Source organism: Otolemur garnettii, unplaced genomic scaffold (genome assembly GCF_000181295.1).
Source record: "Otolemur garnettii isolate 467f Iridium unplaced genomic scaffold, OtoGar3 scaffold00060, whole genome shotgun sequence".
Lineage (NCBI taxonomy): Eukaryota > Metazoa > Chordata > Mammalia > Primates > Galagidae > Otolemur > Otolemur garnettii.
This window is the reverse complement of record NW_003852455.1, coordinates 2,111,849-2,132,218: the sequence shown is the minus strand read 5'-3', so window position 1 is coordinate 2,132,218 and position 20,370 is coordinate 2,111,849. Positions and strand designations below refer to the sequence as shown.

General features: G+C 52.5%; 1 protein-coding gene across 1 annotated transcript in view; it reads right to left on the bottom strand.

The window, feature by feature from the left end:
* Positions 1–4,669: 4,669 nt before the first annotated feature.
* XXYLT1 (xyloside xylosyltransferase 1) overlaps positions 4,670–20,370 on the bottom strand; it is a 186,170-nt gene continuing 170,469 nt past the window's right edge. The window contains exon 4 of the mRNA XM_003792687.3: positions 4,670–6,188. Coding sequence (XP_003792735.1) covers positions 5,792–6,188 — 397 coding nt within the window. The 3' untranslated portion in view covers positions 4,670–5,791. The remainder of the gene's footprint in view (positions 6,189–20,370) is intronic.

Below are 20,370 nucleotides of genomic sequence, written 5' to 3'. Positions count from 1 at the left end.
TGGAGCAGGAGATGCCCAGAGCAGGAGGCCTTTAAGAAGCTGTTCAGAGGAAAGCCGAGGGGAAGACAAGGGGTACATTGGGGACAGCTGGCCTGCGGGGGAAGAGCTCCCTCAGTGGACGCTGTGGTGTGTTTCCAGAACCCCTTCAGGAAGGGGCCTTGTTCTCCTAGGAGTGTTGGCTGCTGGTGGCTCAGAGCAGAGTCCTTAGGAGCTGCCTTGCCCAAGCTATGCCCTCAGCCAGGGCAGCCCACACCCAGCGACTGGACAGGTTGGGGGTGAAGGCCTCACTCCTGGGCTTCAGCCCAAGGCTGCTCTGCAAGGCCACCCTGGCTCTAGAGCTCCGCGTGGGATTGGCTGAGGCCTTTGTCGTGACTGTCTCACGGCTCAGCTTCTCCATGCCCAGCCCTGCTCCCCTCCTTCCCACAGACCCTTCCCAGGAAGCTTCCAGGGTGTGAATCTCATCTCAGAATCTGCCTCCTGAGAACAGCAGGCACCCAGAGCAGGAGAGGCGGGTAGTGATATGGGTGCCAGTGAGACAGTGGGAGCTCCAGCTGTGAAGCTTCAGGAGGATCCCGGCGCCCACGGGAAGGAGGTTGGGCCAGGGAACAGAGGCACAAGGCAGGAGGCCTCTGTGGGAGGGGTATCTTGCTGAGGTCGACAGAGGCTGGGTGGGAAAGTGAGGAGGAAGAGGAGAAAAGGAGGGCTTGGGGGGGAGTTCTGGCTTCCTGGGTTAGAGAGAAGTTAATTCTCCTGAAGGATGGGACAGAATGGGATGAATCTGAGCTTACCATGCAGCTGCCTGCCCGTGACCATGACCAAGTACTTACATTTTTCAAAGCATGTGTTTATTTAGCCTTAGAACATTATCAACATTCCTGTCACTTTCTGTTGCTTGGATGGAAAAGGATTACCTACCTCCCTGGCAGTGTCCCTTGTAAGCACAGAAATTCTACAGATACCTAGTGGGAACTCTCAGCCCTTAGGTTTGTACCTGTGTGAAGCCACTCTGGATGTTGGAAAGTGCCGGGGCTGGGCTGGGGGGTGTGGGATGTCTTCCCAGCTTAAGCTGAGGTGAAGGACAGGAGGCTTTCCCCAGGGAAGGCAGGGAGGGCGCCCTGATGGCTGAACACCAGGCTCCACCCTCGAGGCTGCTCGAATGCAGGCCAGATGGCCAGGGCTCCCTCTAGGCAGGAAGTGACCGACCACAGATTCCTGTGGAGGGTCAGCTGTGGACGTGCATCCACCCTGACAGCTCTGTGTGACTCTGGGGACAGCTGGGGTGTGAGGGGCATGGGTGCATCTAGGGACTTTCCCACGGGTTACCTCTACCCACAGCAGCCCTACAGCCTGGTAAGCTCAGGAGCCAGGTGACTCTCCCCAGTTCACAGGCAGGCCTCCCTGCCCCATGAGGGCCAAGGTTACACAGCAAGGTCAGGACAAAACCCAGGGCCCCACCTTCCCGCCCAGCCTCTGTCCTCAGCAGCAGGATACCCTTCACTCAGAGGCAGCTCTAACATGGGGACACGCCCAGTGGAGGACTCCAACATGGTCACTCCAGTATGCACACAGACACGTGAACACAAGCACAGCCATGACAAGAAAGCAGCGTCCCATGCTGGCACGAGAGGGGAGGGGACGGCCACCGGGGACAGCAGTCAGCACCAGTTAGTCCCACATTGAGCATCTGCTTAACTCATGACCTAGCCCTTCTGTTCCTGAATCCACAGAACATTATCATCAGTTCGTAAGGGGAAAGGACAGGGATGTTCACGGCAGGGTCACTGGGTGAGTAAGTGTGTGGTCACAAGCTATGTGGGTGTGCATCAGTGTAAGCACGCTACTGATGGGCTGCTGGGGGTGGGAGTGAGATGTAGTGACCGAAGTGAATGAAGAGAGGCCCTTTAGGGAGCAGAGGCAGGCACAGACCATGAAGAGAGCAGTAGCACTAACTCGCTCCATGCGGGCCCCTGGTCCTCGTGAGTACCATGGCTTTCTACCAGGGTAACAGAGTAAGACTGTCTCAAAGGCCTGTGTGCAAGGGGCACAGGGCTCAGGGAAGGGCTGGAGCAAATGTCTGCACTTCAGGAGGGAGGCTGGAAAGAGGTGGGCAGCTGTTCTTGGAGGTGAGCTGAGCCCCCTCTACTCTAAGCCTCTGAGTCTGCAGGGCTGCTGAGTGAGCCTGCATCGTGGGACACATTCTTCCCCGGGAATGTGGCTGTAAGGGGAGCTACTCTGGGAGCTGAGCCAGCCTCCAGTAAAACAGCCTTCATTTCATTCTAGAAATGGTTTTTTGTTTGTTTGTTTGGTTTTTTGTCCTTTGCAAGCACCTCAGGGAGTGGCTGGCTAATACACTCCACGAGCCCTGCAGGGCAGCTGACCTGGTCTCCCTGGCTGGCACCTTGTGACTCAGTACTTCCCAAGGCGAGACCCATGCAGTGTGTGTCTCTGTGCAAAATGGCTCTGCTAGGGAAGCCCTTTGGGAGCTGGTCACAAAAGCTGAAAGCTGTGACGGATGTTTTATCAGCAGATCAAAAGCAGAGGTGCCTGGGCTCTGGGAAGGCAGCTGATTCTCTCTCTGGATTTCAAATATCCCTCCATAGTTTGTATCCATCCTTCATGATGGAGAGAAGAAGTGTAAATGGCAGCAGTAAATTTTGAGTGAGTTTCACTTTGGATGTAAATCCTAAATTGACCAACGGTGAGTTGAGGTCTGGTTTGGCATTTGATGTAGGCTCCCTGCTATAAGCATGTGTGAACCCTGATAGATACTTATTAAACATCTTTTGCTCCAACCGCTGGGGGCAGGAGTGCTACTCAGAGATCTAGCTCAGTCACTGATCCCCCTTGTTTTTAAAGACAAAGAAACAAAGACCCAGAGAAGGAAAGTGTTTATCCTGGGATTCCTGACAGGTTACCTGTGAGCTGAGGTAGCCCCGCTCTCAATGTCCTGGGCGTGCATCACCTCTAGCAAGTTACCTGTGGGTGAAGGTGGCCTCTGACCTCCTAGACCTGCCCAGGCCTCTGCAGAGTAGTATGACTAACAATAAACTGGACAGAGGTGTATGGGTGCTCAGGCCTGTAATCTTAGCACTCTGGGAAGCCGAAGAGGGTGGCCTGCCTGAGCTCAAGAGTTCAAGATGAGCCTGAGCAAGAGTGAGACCCTGTCTCTACTAAAAACAGAAAAACTAGCTGGGCATTGTGGTGGGTGCCTGTAGTACCAGCTACTCAGGAGGCTGAGGCCAGAGGATCACTTGAGCCTAGGAGTTTGAGGTTGCTGTGAGCTATGACACTACGGTACTCTACCAGGGTGACAAAGTGAGACTCCATCTCCAAAAAAAAAAGAAAGAAAAGAAAAATACTGGACAGTGTACAAGCAAACATCTATTCACTCATTGGGCTTAAGGAGATGTTACCAACACATTTAATAAACTCCCAAATCAATGACTGCAATTCATTTTAAGAGACTATTTTAAGTAATAATTATCAGAATTCCCTCACATCTGTGTATTATTTCACAGCTTACCAAGTCCTTACACATCTCTTTTCCACTTACAACACTCCTGAGGAAGTTCTTATCACCTGTGTCTGGAACTGGAGAAAGCGGTGACCTTGCTTATCCAATATCCCCCAGGTAGTGAGGGCAGAATGCGGACTCAAAGCCAGGCGTCTGTCTCAGGTGCGAGGCTCTCTCCAATGCACTACCTACTTGCTCGAAAATTTCTGCTTCCTGACAAGCTCCAGATTTAGCCCAACCTTTGGGCCTCCCACATTGAGATCAGCCAGGAAGTGTTAAAATTAGCAGAGGTTTGGCTTTTAGTCAAAGCAGGTGCCAAGTCACAGCTGCACTTACTACTTTAACCCACAAAAAACTGGAGGGCTCTAGGTTGGGTTCCCAGCGGGCCAACACACTCTTTGCCTTGAGGAAACGCTATTAAAGGGGAGCCTGCTTGGTTTGACACATATAGAAGAACAAATCTCTTCAACAAGTCTGCACGCTTTCCAATGGCTGTTATCACTTGGGGGGTAGACTTTGTGTACACACAAAGGATGACCGTAACTGAGAAACGAAAGCAGAGTCTGGAGCTGCTATTGTTAGATCACTTTTATTTAGAGAACTAGGACATCCAAAGGGAAAGCAGAAGACCCAGAGCCAACTTAGCCTATATTGTGTTTTCTTATAGCTAATGTCAACCGCAGCCAGCCAAGACCTATAGAAAGACCAGGATGATACTTACCTGGAACTGGGGAGAAGGGTCTGGTTTAAAAATGTATATAAATACCCCAATATGATGGTTGGCACACAGCAAACATTCAATCACTGTTCGCTGTAAACAGGAAATCATGCAAGAAAGAGAACAGACCAATCCTGTCATAGCAGAGGGTCAAGGAACTGGCCAGTCTGGGGTAAGATGAGAAGAGATAGGGTTGTTGCTTCCAGGTGCAGATGGACTCATCGTGCCTAGAATGAGGCCAAACAGGACAATACTCTCCACCTGCCTCCCTCTGAGACCCGCCTTCCCTGTGGTCCTCAGAACTCCCATGAGCACACCAAGCTTAATCATGGGGGTGGGGGGTATTAAAGGCATTGATTACACTCTTGATTCAGAACCTTTATGAAGCTGAAAACCATGATCAGAGAACAAACAACATGAATCACTGTGTCCTCAAAGATTATTTATTAGCTATTCTCATAGTAAAACGAAATAAAAAAGCAAATGAATTTGAAACAAAATAATTATCTTAGCCTGCACCATTTCTCCCCCGAGGACCTCAATGGGACCACACAAAATGGACTACCGGGGGTTTCACATTTGCAGCTTACTTACAGGAAATTACACCGAAAGAAACAAGACATGACACTTTAATATCTACTGAGGTATAGAGTATGATGTGGCACAATAAGAAAGTAACAAGGATGATTTTTTTAAAACAAAGAACCTGGAGGCTATGAGCAGAGCCCCTTCCTAGCCCACACGGTCACACCCGTGAACGCTGGGCTCCGCGGTGGAATGAGTCTTCCCAGTCCAGACAGTCCTACCGCACATTCTTGGCAGTGGCCAAGCTCTGTTCTTTGATGGTGGATTTGATTCCTGACTATAATCTGGTCACCAAGAGCTGGGTTGGACAAACAAGGGATAACGGCATTCTGAGATGTAGCTGGGAGATAAAAGCTGTGAATGCTACAATAATGAGACTAGTTTTCTTATGTTGGCCCCAGCTGGCCCTGACGGTCTTCTCAAAGAGGCAGCAAACTTCAAACCCACACCAAGAGCTGCGAGCTTCATGAGAATGTGTGCCCAGCCTCCCGGGGTGCATGTGTGGAAGGTCAGCGTTTGTCTGGAAGCTTAAACTCTGGGAGCTAAAGCAGTATTGTATATTCATTCTTGCAAAATGGAAGCCTGTCAATTTAAACTAAATTGAAATTGGTCCAAATTTTAAGAAAGGCTGGTTCTTAAAAGGATTTCCATTCCTTGGGGGTGGACAGCAAGGGGCTCTGTTTCCTTTCCTTCCCTCTCTTCAAGTGCTTGCCTCCTAGCGCGCTAGAAGATGGCTACGTGTCTGTCCTTCCTGATGCCTGGCCTCCCAAGGAAAAACATCCCAAGCACCAGCAATGCGTAGGCTGGTGCTCACTGGGTGGCCTCTGGACAGTGACCCACTGCGTGGGAGATCACAGCACCTTGATCTCAGTGGACTCCCGCCAGTTCTCTAGCAGTTCAGACACTGGCCCCCATGAGCCCCTGCCCTCCCCCCAGATCCAGAGGCCCCGAGGGCAGGGCAGATGAGAATGTTGCTAATCCTCGGGGATAGGAGTGTTGCAGTTCCCGTGATAGATCTTGACGTGGCCCTCGCACTGGAAGTAGGCCTCAAAGACGTCACTGTAGCCGTGGTCCCTCCACCAGGTGCAAAGCTGCCGGTTCCAGGTGCAGTCCAGCACGTGGAACAGCTCGGGATGCTCCATGCCGATCATGGTGAAGAAGTCCTGGTCCCCCAGGTGGCCGCGGAAGTGGTACTTGTCTGTGAGCTGCTGTACCTGGGCCGGCTCCAGCAGGTGGCTGTAGAGTGGGGACTGGCGCATGGCCTCCAGGTTCAGCAGCATCACCCCACTGTTGAAGCCAGGCAGCCCCTCAGGGGGTGGGCCCCCAACCCTGGTCTTGGGGTTCTCACGGCGGAACTGCCAGAATGTGTGCCTGTGAAAGGAGAGAGAACAGATTCAACCCAGCGTGCAGAGTGAGACACTTGGCATTCCTGCTTCCCCGGGTCTCCCCAACCACCCTGCAGGGAGACGGGAGTTCCATCTTGGTTGCAAACTCCAGAAACTGACCCTCCAAGGTTTAGAATCTACACTAAGCCACCAGCACATGGCAGACTTGGGACCGGAACCCAGGTCTTGTACTCCAAGCCCTGTTCTCTCTACCATCCTCTGCTGCCTGAGGAGTATGACGGTGATGTCACCATGCTCATTGTCATCATCCTCCCCACAGCTAACATTTGTATCAACTTGGGATGTGCCAGGCGGTGTCCTATAGCAGCTCACTCACTCCTCACAACAAGCCTAAGAGATGAGAGCTCTCTGGGATGATACAACATTTCTCAGCTGAGGAAACTGATACACAGAGAGGTTAAGTAACCTGCCCTAAGTCACACAGCTGGTAAACAGCAGAAGCAGAGACTAAACGAGACATCTATCTGGTTCCAAAGTCTACTCCTAGTCTTTGTGATCTTGAAAAGGAGAAGAGAGAAGCAGATGAGCAATTCTTAACAGGAACCTGGTCAAGACATCAGAAGATGAACACAGGCTGAGACAAAACCATATTCTGCTTTAGGACATGCCTCCTTCACTGAGACCCCCGAACCCAGCATTTCAGAAAGGCTGGGCAGAGGCTTGGGGCTTCAGACAGCTCAAGGCATGTGAAGGATTAGGGAGAAAGGCAGCTGCAGAAAAGCCAAGTAGGATGATGGCCACTTTAGAGAGAATGTTCCCAATTTCAATTCCTCTCTAGCAGATTCAGAAATCCAGTTTCGGTTCACAGTTCATGGGGTGTTTGAGCCAGAGGGACCCTTGTAGGCCCCCTATCTGAATGCTTCCATTTGGAAGAGGGAAGAAAGACCTAGCCTCCTCCCTGTGAGTGACAGGTTAGAGCACTGGCTGGTCCACCCTCTGTTCCTTAACATCAAGGTCCTGTGTGTGCAGCAAGGGGCAGGCAGGGATGCCCAGGCCCGCGCCCACAGACACAGTGCCTGTGCCTCGGAGGAGAGAGGATCACCACAAGGCCTACTGTGGGATCAGGGGGAGGGGTGGGAGTGCCCCACATCTTGGCAGCACCAACTCTGCTTCTCAGCTTGAAGATGTGGCCCCTCAGGTCCTGCAGAGTCACTTCTCCAGCCAAACACAGCACAGGACCTATGAGGGGACACAGAAAGCACAAGGGGAAGGAACCAGAGACCCAGTTCAGGGGACAGCAGCAGGGCCACCTCCCAGCCCCAGCACCTTTCTCTGTGTCTGGGAATGGAGAAACCTTTCTTGACGGCTCAAGTATCACAAAGATGCTGAGAGTGTGTTCCCGGTGCGGGGAAAAGCATTTCCTTCGGACAAGTGGAATCCAGGGCTTCCTTGTTTAAATCTCACCATGACCAAAGGCCTGTGAGTAGCAAGAGCTCTGGCGCCTGCCTGGTGATAACAGCTCTGGCAAAAATAAGCTTCTCAAGCAAACTGAGATGTGGCTGTCTTTCTAGCCACAAAGCCTGCAGTGATGGGGTCACACAGGGTTGGGAAGCATGTGGCCAGTCTTTGTTCCTTTTGCCCTATTTATGCCAAGTGGTTAATCTCAGAACCAGGTTAAAAACCAGAAAAAGTCTGCCAGACAGGTCAAGGCATGACATAGTAGAGGGGAGATACTCCAGCTAGGGGAAACAGATGCTTTCCCACCAAGGTGCTCAACTCACCCTGCGAGTGTGGAAGCAGACACATCTCCCAAGGAGGAGGAGAGACCAGAAGAGGGAGGGGCAGGGAGGGAGGGCCCCATCCACAGAGGGCCCAGTGTCAGTCCACTGGCATGACTGTCCTTTCCCCCATCTCTTTTCTTCCTACTCAGAAGGAGAACTTGCCTGGTTGGGGGTGCGGTCTCTTGATTCCACAGGGCAAGGACTAACCAAGGAGCAAGGGACAGGCAAGTGCAGGTCAGACTCTAGCTGTCCACATTGGGTGGAACCAGGGAGGACCCTGTGAGGACACGATGCTGCAGCTGCTGGGCCTGTGGCTCTACTGAGCAGCCAACCCCCTGCCCAATCGATTGTGGGGTCAAGTGAGGAGCAGGAGTATGGAGGGGGCTCAGATGGCAGAGAAGCGAGCAGAGAGGCCATCCAGAGTCCTGGGAACCCCTATGAACCTCAGCAGAGTGGCTCCAAAATCTTCCCTGTCTGTGGCAGGGAGCAACAGAAGAATGAGCTGGCACCAAGCCTGCTGGACTCAGGAGAGAGGGCCAGCGCAGAGAGAAGAGGATGGAACATTCTTCCAGGAGGAGACCATAACCCAGGTGGCTCGTTGGGAACAGAATGTCCAGAATCACCACTCCATCGGGATAAAAAGGCATGTTATAATAAAGAGCCAGAAAAAGCTGGTCTGGGCCATCAGCAGGAGAAGCAGAGGAGAGACAGGAAATTGGAAATGCAAGCTGCCCAGTGTGTCCACCGAAGCAGAAACACAGCCTGAAAAGGAACCAATATTCTCTGAGCACAAAATATTTCCAGGGTGCCGTTGTTCAAAGCATTCCTACTGTCCCAAAATAAACCCAAAAAGACAGGGGCATGGCGGGTTTCTCTGGCCTCCTTGTCAGCTGGGAGGAATCTCACCAGCCTTGGGGGACAGAGAATGACTCAAGGATGTGGAAAGGAATAGGGCTGTGCAAGAAGCTTCTGTCCCGTGGTAAAATGGTCTTACCAGGTGGTACCACCAGGTCCCTGCAGGTCATAGCACAGCAGGGGTTGCAAACCCCTCTGAGACTCTTCACCCCAGAACCTATCCCTCTGAAAGAACTGCCTGCATTTGGACAGGGAGGGGCACAGCCCTCAGCGTGTCAGCTCAGGTCTTCTGATCTCACCCTCTTCTTTCATCCAGGTGCCTCCAGATTCCCCAGGCTAATGTTCTAAGCTCTTGGGTTTCAATCTTATTTCTGAATGTGGCTGGCATGCCCCAAGGCCAGGAGCACTGGGGGCCAGGCTGCTGGGTGGCGAGGCCACTGCTGGCCCTTCTCTAGCTCAGGGCCACTCGGAGGCAGGGCAGTGAGCACCCAGCTCCCTTCCTGCTCCTCACAGGGCCCTGCGCTGACCTTATGTGTTCACAGACGCTGCTGGTGGAACATGGGGAAGCTGAAGGAAACATCTATATGATGCAGGTACCTGGTTCTGAGTCATGGAGCCGCCAGAAGTTTCTCCAATTACGCTCCCATACCCATAACCCGGCCACGTTGCCCTACTTATCTAGATATGGGCCTGTGCAGAGTCAAGTTCCCACCCACCATGGTTACCTGGAGACCCACACTAAAGGGGATGAGGCCTTCTACTCCCTTGAGAAATAGTTTCAACAGGGAAACAAGCCCCACACAGGTGATCCATTGTAAATACTGGGTCTTTGCAGACGTCAATGAGGCCCGTTGGGAAAACGCAAATTAAGAATTTTCAAGGACATTCTTCTAGTTATGAATGATAAATTTTCTAAATTTTTTATATTGAATATGTCCTAATAATCATAGAAAACACTATTAAAACCAGTGAACTAGTTTTCATGAAGAAAACCCATCTTTATGGAAAGGAGCATTTGAAATAATTCTAAAAACAGAGTTGCTCCCTGCCTTCAGGTCTTTCCATGGTGACCATCACCAGGGTCCTTCCTGTGGGGCTTTCAGCTGGACACCTGGCCAGAGAATCTAAAGAACACACATGGCCATGAATAATCTGTTCCTCCTCCCCCTGCTGCCCCAAACACAGACCCTTTTGCCTCCGGCTTGTCAAGATTTCTTCTCCTGGCTTGGCCTTTCTCAGCTCCTAAGGCTCAGGGTTCTCAACTTTTACTTCCAAGAAGGAAGACGCAAGGATGGGAACACTTGCTGAGCCAGGACAGTCTGCATAAGGCTCTGCAGGAAGGTCCTAGAACCTGCGCTGACTCAGGCTAAGTTCAAGTCGTAGGCTGTTGACAAAGAAGACTCCATTTTAGGTCTTAAGTTCATAAGGACAACCTCACACACGACACGTGGTCATGGTCTCACAATGGCTACCCTTAAGTGTCCCTCAGCCTGCATGCACAGTCACTAATAAGCAAGCAAGAATGGGCCTCCTCCCAGAGAAAGCGTGCCATCTGGATGCTGTACAGCCAGCAGAGGCCAGAATCAGGAAACAGCATTTCCCCTGTGCCCATGTGGACATACCAGGCCTAATTAGCTCTCGTTTAACTTGGAAGGCACCCCATTTTCCAGTCCTCTTCAGGTGAAAGGCTGGGAGTAAAGGGTGACACTTGGCAGTTGCCAGGCATTTCATCCAGTCCAGGTCCTGAGTGGTGACGTGGGCACAGTTTTGGCCCACAGACTCCTTGTATACCCTTTGCCCTGGCTGGGTGCTGCAGGCTAACGTCAGCCCAATGACACTGTATGTTGGTCTTCCCTAGATCTGAAGCTGAAGTTCTATAGGACAAGTGTGGACCTGTAGTCTTTTGGGGGACCCATGGCCCTTGATTCCTGGTGCCATCAAACAGGAGAAGGCAGGGACTTCCTTGAGTTGGAGGGGCCACTGCAAAGCTTCACACTGCTCATTCTCCTAGGGCAGGGGTCCTCAAACTTTTTAAACAGGGGGCCAGTTCACTGTCCCTCAGACCATTGGAGGGCTGGACTGTGGGCCCTGGGATGAGTCGGCTGCTAAGCAGGATAGGCAGTGGCAACAAAAACACCCGGCAGGCCAGATAAATGTCCTCGGTGGGCCACAGTTTGAGGACGCCTGTTCTAGGGCATTCCTTATTGCCAAAAATTACCACTAACCCTGACACAGGCTATTAGCAGTAGGACGTAGAGGGGTCCCTCATAGAACTAGAGTCCCCCAGAGCCTGAAGACACTTAGAGAACCCTAGTTCTTGTTCTCATTTTAGAAATGAGGAAGTTGAGGCTCAAAAATTGCCCTGCCCAGAGTCACACTGCTAGAAGGGAAACCCCACATTTCTAGGCAAATCACTGATGCTTTTCCACAAATCCCCCTGCCCAGATACCTATGGCCACACCTATGGCCTTGCAGGAGGCCTGTGCTTTCCCCTCTGGCAGAGACTTCTTCCTCCAGGCTCCACCACACTTGCCTTGGATGGGGAGCTGGGTGCCCAGTGACTGCCGGGCCTTGCTTGGGCAATAGAAGGGAAATAAAACAGGTGGTAGGCATGTGTTGCCCTTGTTTGTGGGACCTTGTAGGAAACACGTGTTAATTTTTAAACACCAGCTCTGTCTGCAGACCAGCAACTGGATGTCAAAGCCACAACATCCCTAGTACTTGGAGAGGGCAAATGGGGAGCTAAGGTAGCACCCTGTGCCTTCCAGGAAGACAGATCACCCAGGGTCAGTCCTCAGTGTGAAAGTTGCAGCACTGAAAGTTGCAGGGTGCTGGCAGGAAAAGAGGAGGACTTGTAGGGCACTGGGACCCAGCAGAGACCCTGCAGGGGAGGCATCCTGCAGATGCTTCCTCCAGGCCCTCCTCCCACTAGAGTCATGGCCCCAGGGCCTCTTCTCCCTGTCCCCAGCCTCCCCAGAGCCTCTTTCTGTGCTGAAGGCTGCTAATTCCCCAGCTTTGCCAGTCCTGGCATCTCTGAGCCCCCTCCCCAGCCTGAGAGAATGGGGGGTTTAGGGGAGGGAGAAAAGAGGCAACACCAGTGGAGTAGATGTGGACTGCATTAGTCAGGATGGCATTACCACCACTCCACAGCCACCTGTTCCAGGAGGTCACAGACTGTGGCACAGGGATTGCAGCTCAGCTGTGCATGTTCCCAAAGTGGTTTTTGAACTACGCCATGTCAGCTAAGGGAGTTGTGGCAGGGCACTGGGGTAGCTGGTAGCTGGGCCAGGCCTTCTGGAGAGCTCCTCTGTCACCACCTGTGCAGCTGGCCCTTTCATTTTACCTACAAGCCCACTGAGCCGTCTGTGTGACTCTAGCTTGCTGCTGTAACAAAGCACCACAGAGGGGGTGGCTCACACAGCAGGAACATTCTCCCACAGCCCAGAGGCTAGGAGCCCAGTCAGCCGTCAGCAGGTGGCTCCCTCTGAGGGCTCAGGGAGAGTCCATCTGTGGTGCCCTCCTAGCATCTGGTGATTTGCCGGCAGTCTTTGGCATTCCCTGGTCTCTGTGGCTTCACCCTGATCTCTGCCTTCATCTTCCCATGGTATTCCTCTGTGTGCAAGTGTCTTTTTTTTTTTTTCTTGCTCAGGCTGGTCTCAAACTCCTGGCTGTAAGTGATCCTCCTGCCTTAGCCTCCCAAAGTGCTAGGATTACAGGTGTAAGCCACTGTGCTCAGACCAGTATTTTGCATATTTTACAATCTTCCAGGTGATGCTGACACTGTTGGTTAAGTGTGGTAAGGATCTCAAGATGAAGTCATCCGGGATGAAGAGGGGTCCTGAGGGCAAAGCAATAGAATAGACAGACAGACAGCAATGTGGGGGAGGAGGCCACGAGAAAACGGAGGCAGAGATCACAGTGATGGACCCGTGGTCGAGAAATGCCAGGTACCACTGGAAGCTGGAAGAGGCTAGGAAGGGTCGCCCCAGAGCCCCAGAGGCAGCACAGTGCCACTGACACCTTCCTTTAGGATTTTGGGCCCCCCAAATTGTGAGAGAATACATTTTTGTTGTTTTGAGCCACCCAATTTTTAGTCAGTTGTTTCAATAGCCCTAGGAAAATAATAAAGAAAGATTATTTAAAAAAGAAAAAAAAAAAGGTGGTATTTCTTCCCTCCCTCAGTCTGTGGGCTGAGACTCGGGGCTGCTGGAACTGTCTGTGGGACAGACACACAGGGTATCACTCGTATGCCAGAATGTCCCTGTCTAAATCCCAAGCATCCTCAATACAGACACAAACGTGTGCATGTGTCTTTGTGTCCAAACGTCCCCTTTCTGTGAAGACACCAGTCATACTGGACAAGCGTGTGAGCTGCCAGGCCTCTCGGGCTTTGGTTTGCTGGGTGAGACAAGGGGCTGGGGTGGAGACGATGCTCCTCTGCAGAGCGGCTCCTCCGACAAGCAGATGAATGCACAGACCACACCCACCGTGCAATGCACAGACCACACCCACCGTGCAATGCACAGACCACACCCACCGTGCAATGCACAGACCACACCCACCGTGCCCATGACGAGAGGCCCTGACCGTCACCATGGGTGCTCACCCACAGAAGGGATGGAGCTACAAGCACCTCTCCCTGCCCAAGTGCCTCTTAGGGTGTGGTGGCAGCTCAGGGACCAGGCTCCTCCACCCAGACAATTGTCTGGAGGTTTCGGCTTAAACACGGCTTCCTGCTTCTGGAGTCTGGAACAAGAAAGGTGACCCACATTGTCTGCTTCCCAAAGCTGCATGAGCTTTGGCCAACCCGCCCCTGTAGGAGTCTGTGAAACTTGGCACAGTGCTGGAGCCAGGGAGGGTGAACAACTGACAGGGGGCTTCTGACCTGCCATGAAGCAACCCCTTGAATCCCCCCAATCCTTTTTACCTGAGGCCTCCCTCCAGCTGCTCATGTCAGCAGGCAGGATATAACACCCTTCTCCAAGGCTTTGGCCTCTTCTCATGCAGTCAGGGAGAGGAGTGTCTCCTAACCCACCATTTCCCATTCCCAGCCTGCCAGGGCATCTTGGCTACACCGCCTGCCCTCCCCCCACCTCCTGCCGTGGGCTGTGAAAACAGGCGGGTAGGGACCAAGGAACTCACTCTCACTCGGTCCCACAAACAGCCCCAGAGTACGTATGTGCCTGAGTGGGGCTAGGCCCTGGGAGGACAGTGTGGGTGACTTAGGGAAGGACAATGGACAGAAATGATGGCTGAGGAGGAACCAGAGGGGCTTTAAGCCTGGGTTACTGCAGGACGGTGGGGCCAGGAACTGTGATGACACGGTTGGGGGCACAGGTCTGGGGAGGAGGAAAGGAAATGAATGTCCTGTTTAGTCTGGAACAGGTGCCAACGAGAACACAGCATGGAAAAACCCGCAGGTGTCTGGAGGTGCAGGCCACGGGTACGGAGTGCAAGCAGGCACAACAGAATTCTAGAGAGTTCCAACACTTAAGGGGTAAGAGAAGAGGAGCCAGGAAAGAGGCAGGATCTGCAGGCCTGCTCCAGCCCACTCCAGCTCCACCCTGGGCCCAGCCAAAGAGCCCAGCCTGTCTCACCCACCTCCTCACCTCCGTCCAACCTGGTCCTTCTCTGGGCTGTCTCTCTCCAGATCAGACCCTCCAAACACTCTTGCTAATATCAACTGTCACATCTCTGCCTCACATTCAAATGCTCTGACCTGGGTGGTACCAAGTACCTTAATATCCTCCTTCCAAATAGAGGCCAATCCTAACGCCCCCTAGGTCCCTAGGATGCACACTGCCCCACCCCCAGGACGCCCACAGCAGCACGTCAGTCTGGCACCTCCTTGCTAATCACTGCGCCCACCATCTGTATCCTCTTCCTCTTTGCTCCATTCCTAGAGGCACCCTTAACAGGTTACTACAGGAGGGTGTGGCCAGGAACTGTGATGACAGGGCTGGGGGCAGAGGTCTGGGGAGGAGGCCAGGACAATGGCCCTTCCCTCACTTTGGCCGTGGTTCCTCAAACCCCACCTGAGTGACCTACTTGGCTCTCTGTGACCTACTTGGCTCTCTGTGAACCTGCCAGCCCAGACACTCTGCTCTGATGGCAAGAACTCAGGTCCCCCTGACAAAACATCATGCTGTTCCCATGGAAACTGCTCATGCCCCTTAGGAACCTTTGGTGCTCACCTCTCCCCACAGCAGTCCCTCCTAGGGACCCCTGGCTCCCCACTCCCAGCCTATCCTGCCCCCAATGCACACCAAGGATATGACATTGTTGAAAACTGTAAGGATAAGAACTTGGAAATACTACAGGAGGCGATAGTGACCTTTGAGAGACGTAAGGGATAGAGACCAAGACACTGGATACTTAGCACAGACAGGAGCAAACAGAGGCAGGGAGGGCAGTCGGTTCCTCCCTGCAGAAGGCAGAGGGAAGGATGCTGTACCAAGAGGGAGGGCTGTGAACGTCTGCGGGCCGGGGAAGAAATGTGCAGGCTGGACAGGGGCAGGATGAAGAGAGCAGAAACCCGGGAAGGGGTGGGGTGGGTTCTTCCGGGAGTGAGGGAACGATGATAATGATAATGGCCACTAGGTAGTGAGTACTGACTATGTGCCAGGACCTGGTTCTAGTCCTTAGACATACTAACTCTAATGTCTGTGACAGGCAGATGAGGCGAGGACACTGAGAGAGAGAGTGGAGCCTGAGGGCAGGAAGGGGAGAAGAGGGACCCTGGGGGCATCTGGGAGCAGAGGGGGGACAGACCTGCAAAAGCTGCAGTTCTGAGGTGGGGTCAGGAGGGGAGAGGTGACACTGTCTATGGAGAGAAAGGGGCCACGGGCAAATAAGGGCTTGAAGAAGACAGAATTCGTTTATAAGGGCCCTGGGTAAAATAGTCAGCAATCAGTAATAGGTGAATAAAAGGATTTGAGGCGGGAGTGGAGTCAGGAAACTGGGATTGAGAACTGGAACATGTCTCCCTCATCTTTATGTCAGGGGGCTGGTGGGGGCATCTGATGCATGGAAGGCCCTTCCAGATGCATGGGGGAAGGAAGGACAAAGTCTGAAACAATGAACTGTTTCGGGGTCTGCACTAGCCAGAAGCTAGGTCTCCCTAAAGGCAAGGCAGAAAAAGTTGGCCCCACGAGCCCAGGAATTCAGGTCTGTAATACAGGTGCGACAAAGGCTAAGAATGGAGGCGCCCAGATGGTCACCTGACCCAGGGAGGCCCATGGCCCTCGGGACAATGCCCTTCCTTGCTCCGGCCCTGGAAGACCTCTGGCCTCTAATACTGGAGCTTGTGCACTGTTAGGAGCAGCTTGGTTCTGGTGGGAGCCTTAGGACCCAACCCAGGCCCCAGCGCAGCTCTGCAACCACAGTTCCCTGGATTTAGGGAAGGGCAGAGACCTTTGTCAGGTTGAAACAAACCAGAGAGTCACCTTCAGAACTGGATCACTGCTCCCAACACCTCATGGCACTATAGAGTTCCTGGGACACGTGGCGAGGTATTTCCAGGAGAGTGAGCAGAACTATGCATGTGTGGTCAGTGTGGTGGGGAAGGATGTGTGGAATGTAACATTCATTGTGTCCCCAGTTAAAGCAATCACTCTGCACCAGTGCCTGTCACCCTCACAGAAGCCGGTGTGCCAGCCCAGGAGCTGCGGTTGAGGGGCTACCCACGTGTAAGGGTGCAGGGCAATGTGGCAACTGAGCAACATATGATACTTCACAAGACCAGAAAGAAATGGGAGCGCCACTTTCCCTTTCCAGGGGACTTTGGCTGTCCCTGATCACTTTCTTATACCTGGGACATGGGTCTCAGTCAAGGCAAAATGGTAATTGCCAAGCTGACATAAACACTGAGAAGCTTTTGTTGTCAGGTGCAGAGCAAGGCGCTGAGGGGGACAGTGATGGGCCAGACTCGAGCCTGACCACTGGAGCCTGTCATGGCGCGTCCTTCTCATGTGCCCAAGGCTTCCCTCGCCAAAACGCAGATTTTTGTTCAGATGCTGCCTTTCTGACAAGGCCCCAGGGAATGCTGATGCTGTTGGTCCAAGGATCATGCAAAAGAAAAAAAGAGTGTTTTATAAATAGATGGAAACCACCAGCGTAGCAATGACATTATTTTATCCTGAAAATGGCCATAAACTAGTTGGCAGTAGCCTGCATAGCCACTTGCAAATTATTACAAATACTATGCTAACACTTATCCCTCCTGTTCACTCTGTCACAGCTGGGTATGACAGGAAGGAGGGCCCAGCTCTGCCACCTTCCCTCCTCAGGGATGAGCAGTCAGTCTTGGGTAGGGGTAGGCAAGGCAGGGAAGCAGATACTGTCAGATTTCCACGGCCTTGATAAAAGGTACCAGTGCACATAGGGGTTAGGAATGCAGGTTCCATGGCCAGACAGTCCCCGTCTAGGGTTCAAATCCTGGTCTTCTGCTTACTACCTTGGAAAACTCTCTGTGCTTCAGTCTTCTCCACTATAAACAGGGTCATTGAAGAGATTTTATGAGATGATGTAGGTAAAATACTCAGTAGGTTGAGATGAGATAAGGACACGCTTCCCTGTCATCTGTAGCTGGCAGTGGGTCCTGCACCAGGTCTACCTGGCTCTGTATATATCTGCAGGGTGACCTGGGGCAAGTTACTTCCCCCCTAAATTAAATGGACTAATCGGCCCAAGGATCCTTTTCAGTCCTGAAAGTCTACAATTCTAAGCCAGGACTAGGATTTACCATCCATGAAGCTTTTAGCAGTGAACTTCAAGGGAACATGACAATCACCGGACTCAGCATGTGAGTACATACTGTTACTTGCTTTTATTGCGTGTATACAGAAAGCTCCACCATTATCCAGTGTGGGGCATCTGGGTGGTTTTCAATTATAAGGATGTCAGCAACATGCTGCGCATGTCAAGGGGTAGCCCATGTTTCTGCTGAGTCCTTCTTAGTTTTGTCCTTTTGGGTATCTGTAGAGTCAGGTTTTAGGTAACAGGCAGATCAGCCTTAGTTTTTGCCACCCTCCTTGAATAAGTAGGGGGCCCTGAAGAAAGACCTCTCCAAACCTGGCCTTAGCCCAGGCTTCCCCCTAGAACACCTGCCAACAGCAGCAAGACTGTGGACACCTCCCCTTCCCCAGGTCAAAGGTGATACAGGAACTCAGCCTCAGCCACACATGCAGCTCTCCCTCTCCCTGCCAAGATGACCCCTGGAGTCTCGACTTGGGTTTCCCCCACACCAGAAGCCTGTCTCCCCATCAGCTCCTTCTCAGAAGTTGGGATCATTCCTATACCCAAGTTGTTAATCAACGTTTGTTCAAAGCCCATTATGGACAAGCACCGTGCCTAAAATGACAAGGACAAGGAGGACAGCTGTCCTCTCTCTCCATAACCATGACTCAGCTGCATGTACGTTATCCCAATTCCTCACCACCACGACCTGTGGTCAGTATTATTTACACTTTAGAGATGACAAAATGGAAACCCAGAGAGGTTAAGGGATATGCTGTGGTCACACAGCCCCACCGTGAGCTAAACCCAGGGGCCAGGTGCAGGGCAGGGGAAGCCCCTCCCTCCCTGCTTCACCTTTTGCTCCACACAGAGCGAATTGGGGAAGGGGGTGTTAATCTCTGTGCCCTCACTAAGATCAGAGCTGGATGAGAAACAGCATCAGAGAAGGGATTCACAGAGGGCTTTGCTTCTCTAAGAAGGCCTGATTGGGAGGGAAGAAAATAGAATATGGGCTGAATTTCCTCAGGCAGCGTGAGTGAGGGTGAAGGGCAGCAGGGCCCCTGCCCCAGGCACACTTGGATGCAGGAAACCTGGTTCCAGTCATGGCCCAGACCCTAGCTAGACCCCAAATCTCACAACTGGAAAGACCTAGCGATTACAGGGAAAACAGAGCATGGAAGCAAGTTGGGTGCCCAACCAGGATCTAACAGCTCACACGGGCCAGAGCACCCATGGCCTTTCCCACACCAGAGAGATGGCTGCCTCAGCATGTTTTATCTCCTGCTTTCCAGACTGAGGAAAACCATAATCCTCTTAAAGGTCATGGCCATCCAATTCTTTCCCTAAAATACTTAGGTCGACCCTTGCTGTCTATTCTTCACTTGCTACAATTTAGTGAGTTTAACCACTCAAGGATATTCTTAGCAAAACTCCCTCCCCCCCACCCTGACATGCAATCACAAGACTCCATCAGATTTTGAGACAAAACCACAGGAATCCCTTCCAATCCATTCATTCAATCGAGAGCCAGGGTCTAGGATGTGCTCTGATAGAGACCCTCTTGCTGTGGAGCCCACCCTGGATGGGACAGCCATTTCCAATGCCAGGGACAGCACATCTCAGCCCTTGGCAGGAAGCGTCTCTGATGGTGCCGAAGATAGTAGCTCTGTAAAAGCTGAAGATAGGATGGGAAGGAGACAGAGCCAGCCACTCCTAAATTCTCTCAAAATACTGAAAATCTCCAGAGTCTGCACTTCATCTGAGCGGCCACAGAGTCTTGATGTGGATGTAACCTTCTCCAAAGCAAAGGGCGAGCCTCACGGGATTTACCCTATTCAGGCACTCAAATCCCCTTGGATGAGGTCAAGCAGGAAAAGAAGTAATTGCCATTTCAAAGTTCAAGCTGGGGACAAAAGGAGGCCTAGTGAGGTCCCTGGAGGACAAGCGCGTGGGCTTTGGAAAGAGGATACTCCTTTTTTGGCCTCTCTGCACCTCTCGGGGATGGTGACTTGGCACCAGTGTCACAGTCCTGGTTCCCTGGCCCTGCTGCCCTAGCTCCAAGTCGGTTCACAAAACAAACTCATCAAAGGTAGCCAGGCCTGGGATCTCAGCAGCTTCCCCAACCCTCAGTCCCCAGAGCAGAGGCTCTTTCCCCACCTCAAAGCCTGCTAGTGTGCTTCAGCAGAGACCACAGGCTGCAGAGAAGAGTCTGCCCAGGTCCATTGGATAAGCACAGAGGTGCAGTCAGACATCCAGGGAGCTGGGGCTTAGCTCCAGGTGCTGCCTGACAGCCCAGAGAGCCCTGTGATGCCCGTGGGCTTCAGTGGCAGTTAGGAGCCACAACCTGTATAATAGTAATAACCCTCGCCGGGTCCAGGACTGATGCAATGAGACTACTCTTCCACTTGGGCTCATTCTCACCATTCCATCTTGGGCTGGCCCAGGGTTTGGTTCAAAACTCTCAGGCCCTGCTAGCCTCATCACTCCTTGGCTGTGCTTAGGACGCAGCTGCTGTGAACACCAACCTCTTGCTCAACACAGAAGCTGATGTCTCCACTCACCTCTGCCGGTGGTGCTGTGCAGGCCTGGAGGAGGTCAGCCCTCACTACAACTCCAGCATGCCCCACCATGCAGAAGACCATTCTTGACCTTTTAAGCCTCTCTCCTTCCAAGGGCTTCCAGGGCCCGTGCACAGCACCAGTTGCATTAACGCCCATTTGTGCAGACAACGCTGGAGCAAAGCAGGCCTGGTCTCCAGCCCACCCAAACACCCAGCTTGCCCCCAGCTCACTCAGCATCCCCACATGGCTGGCAGCACAGTGTGCCCTGAAACCT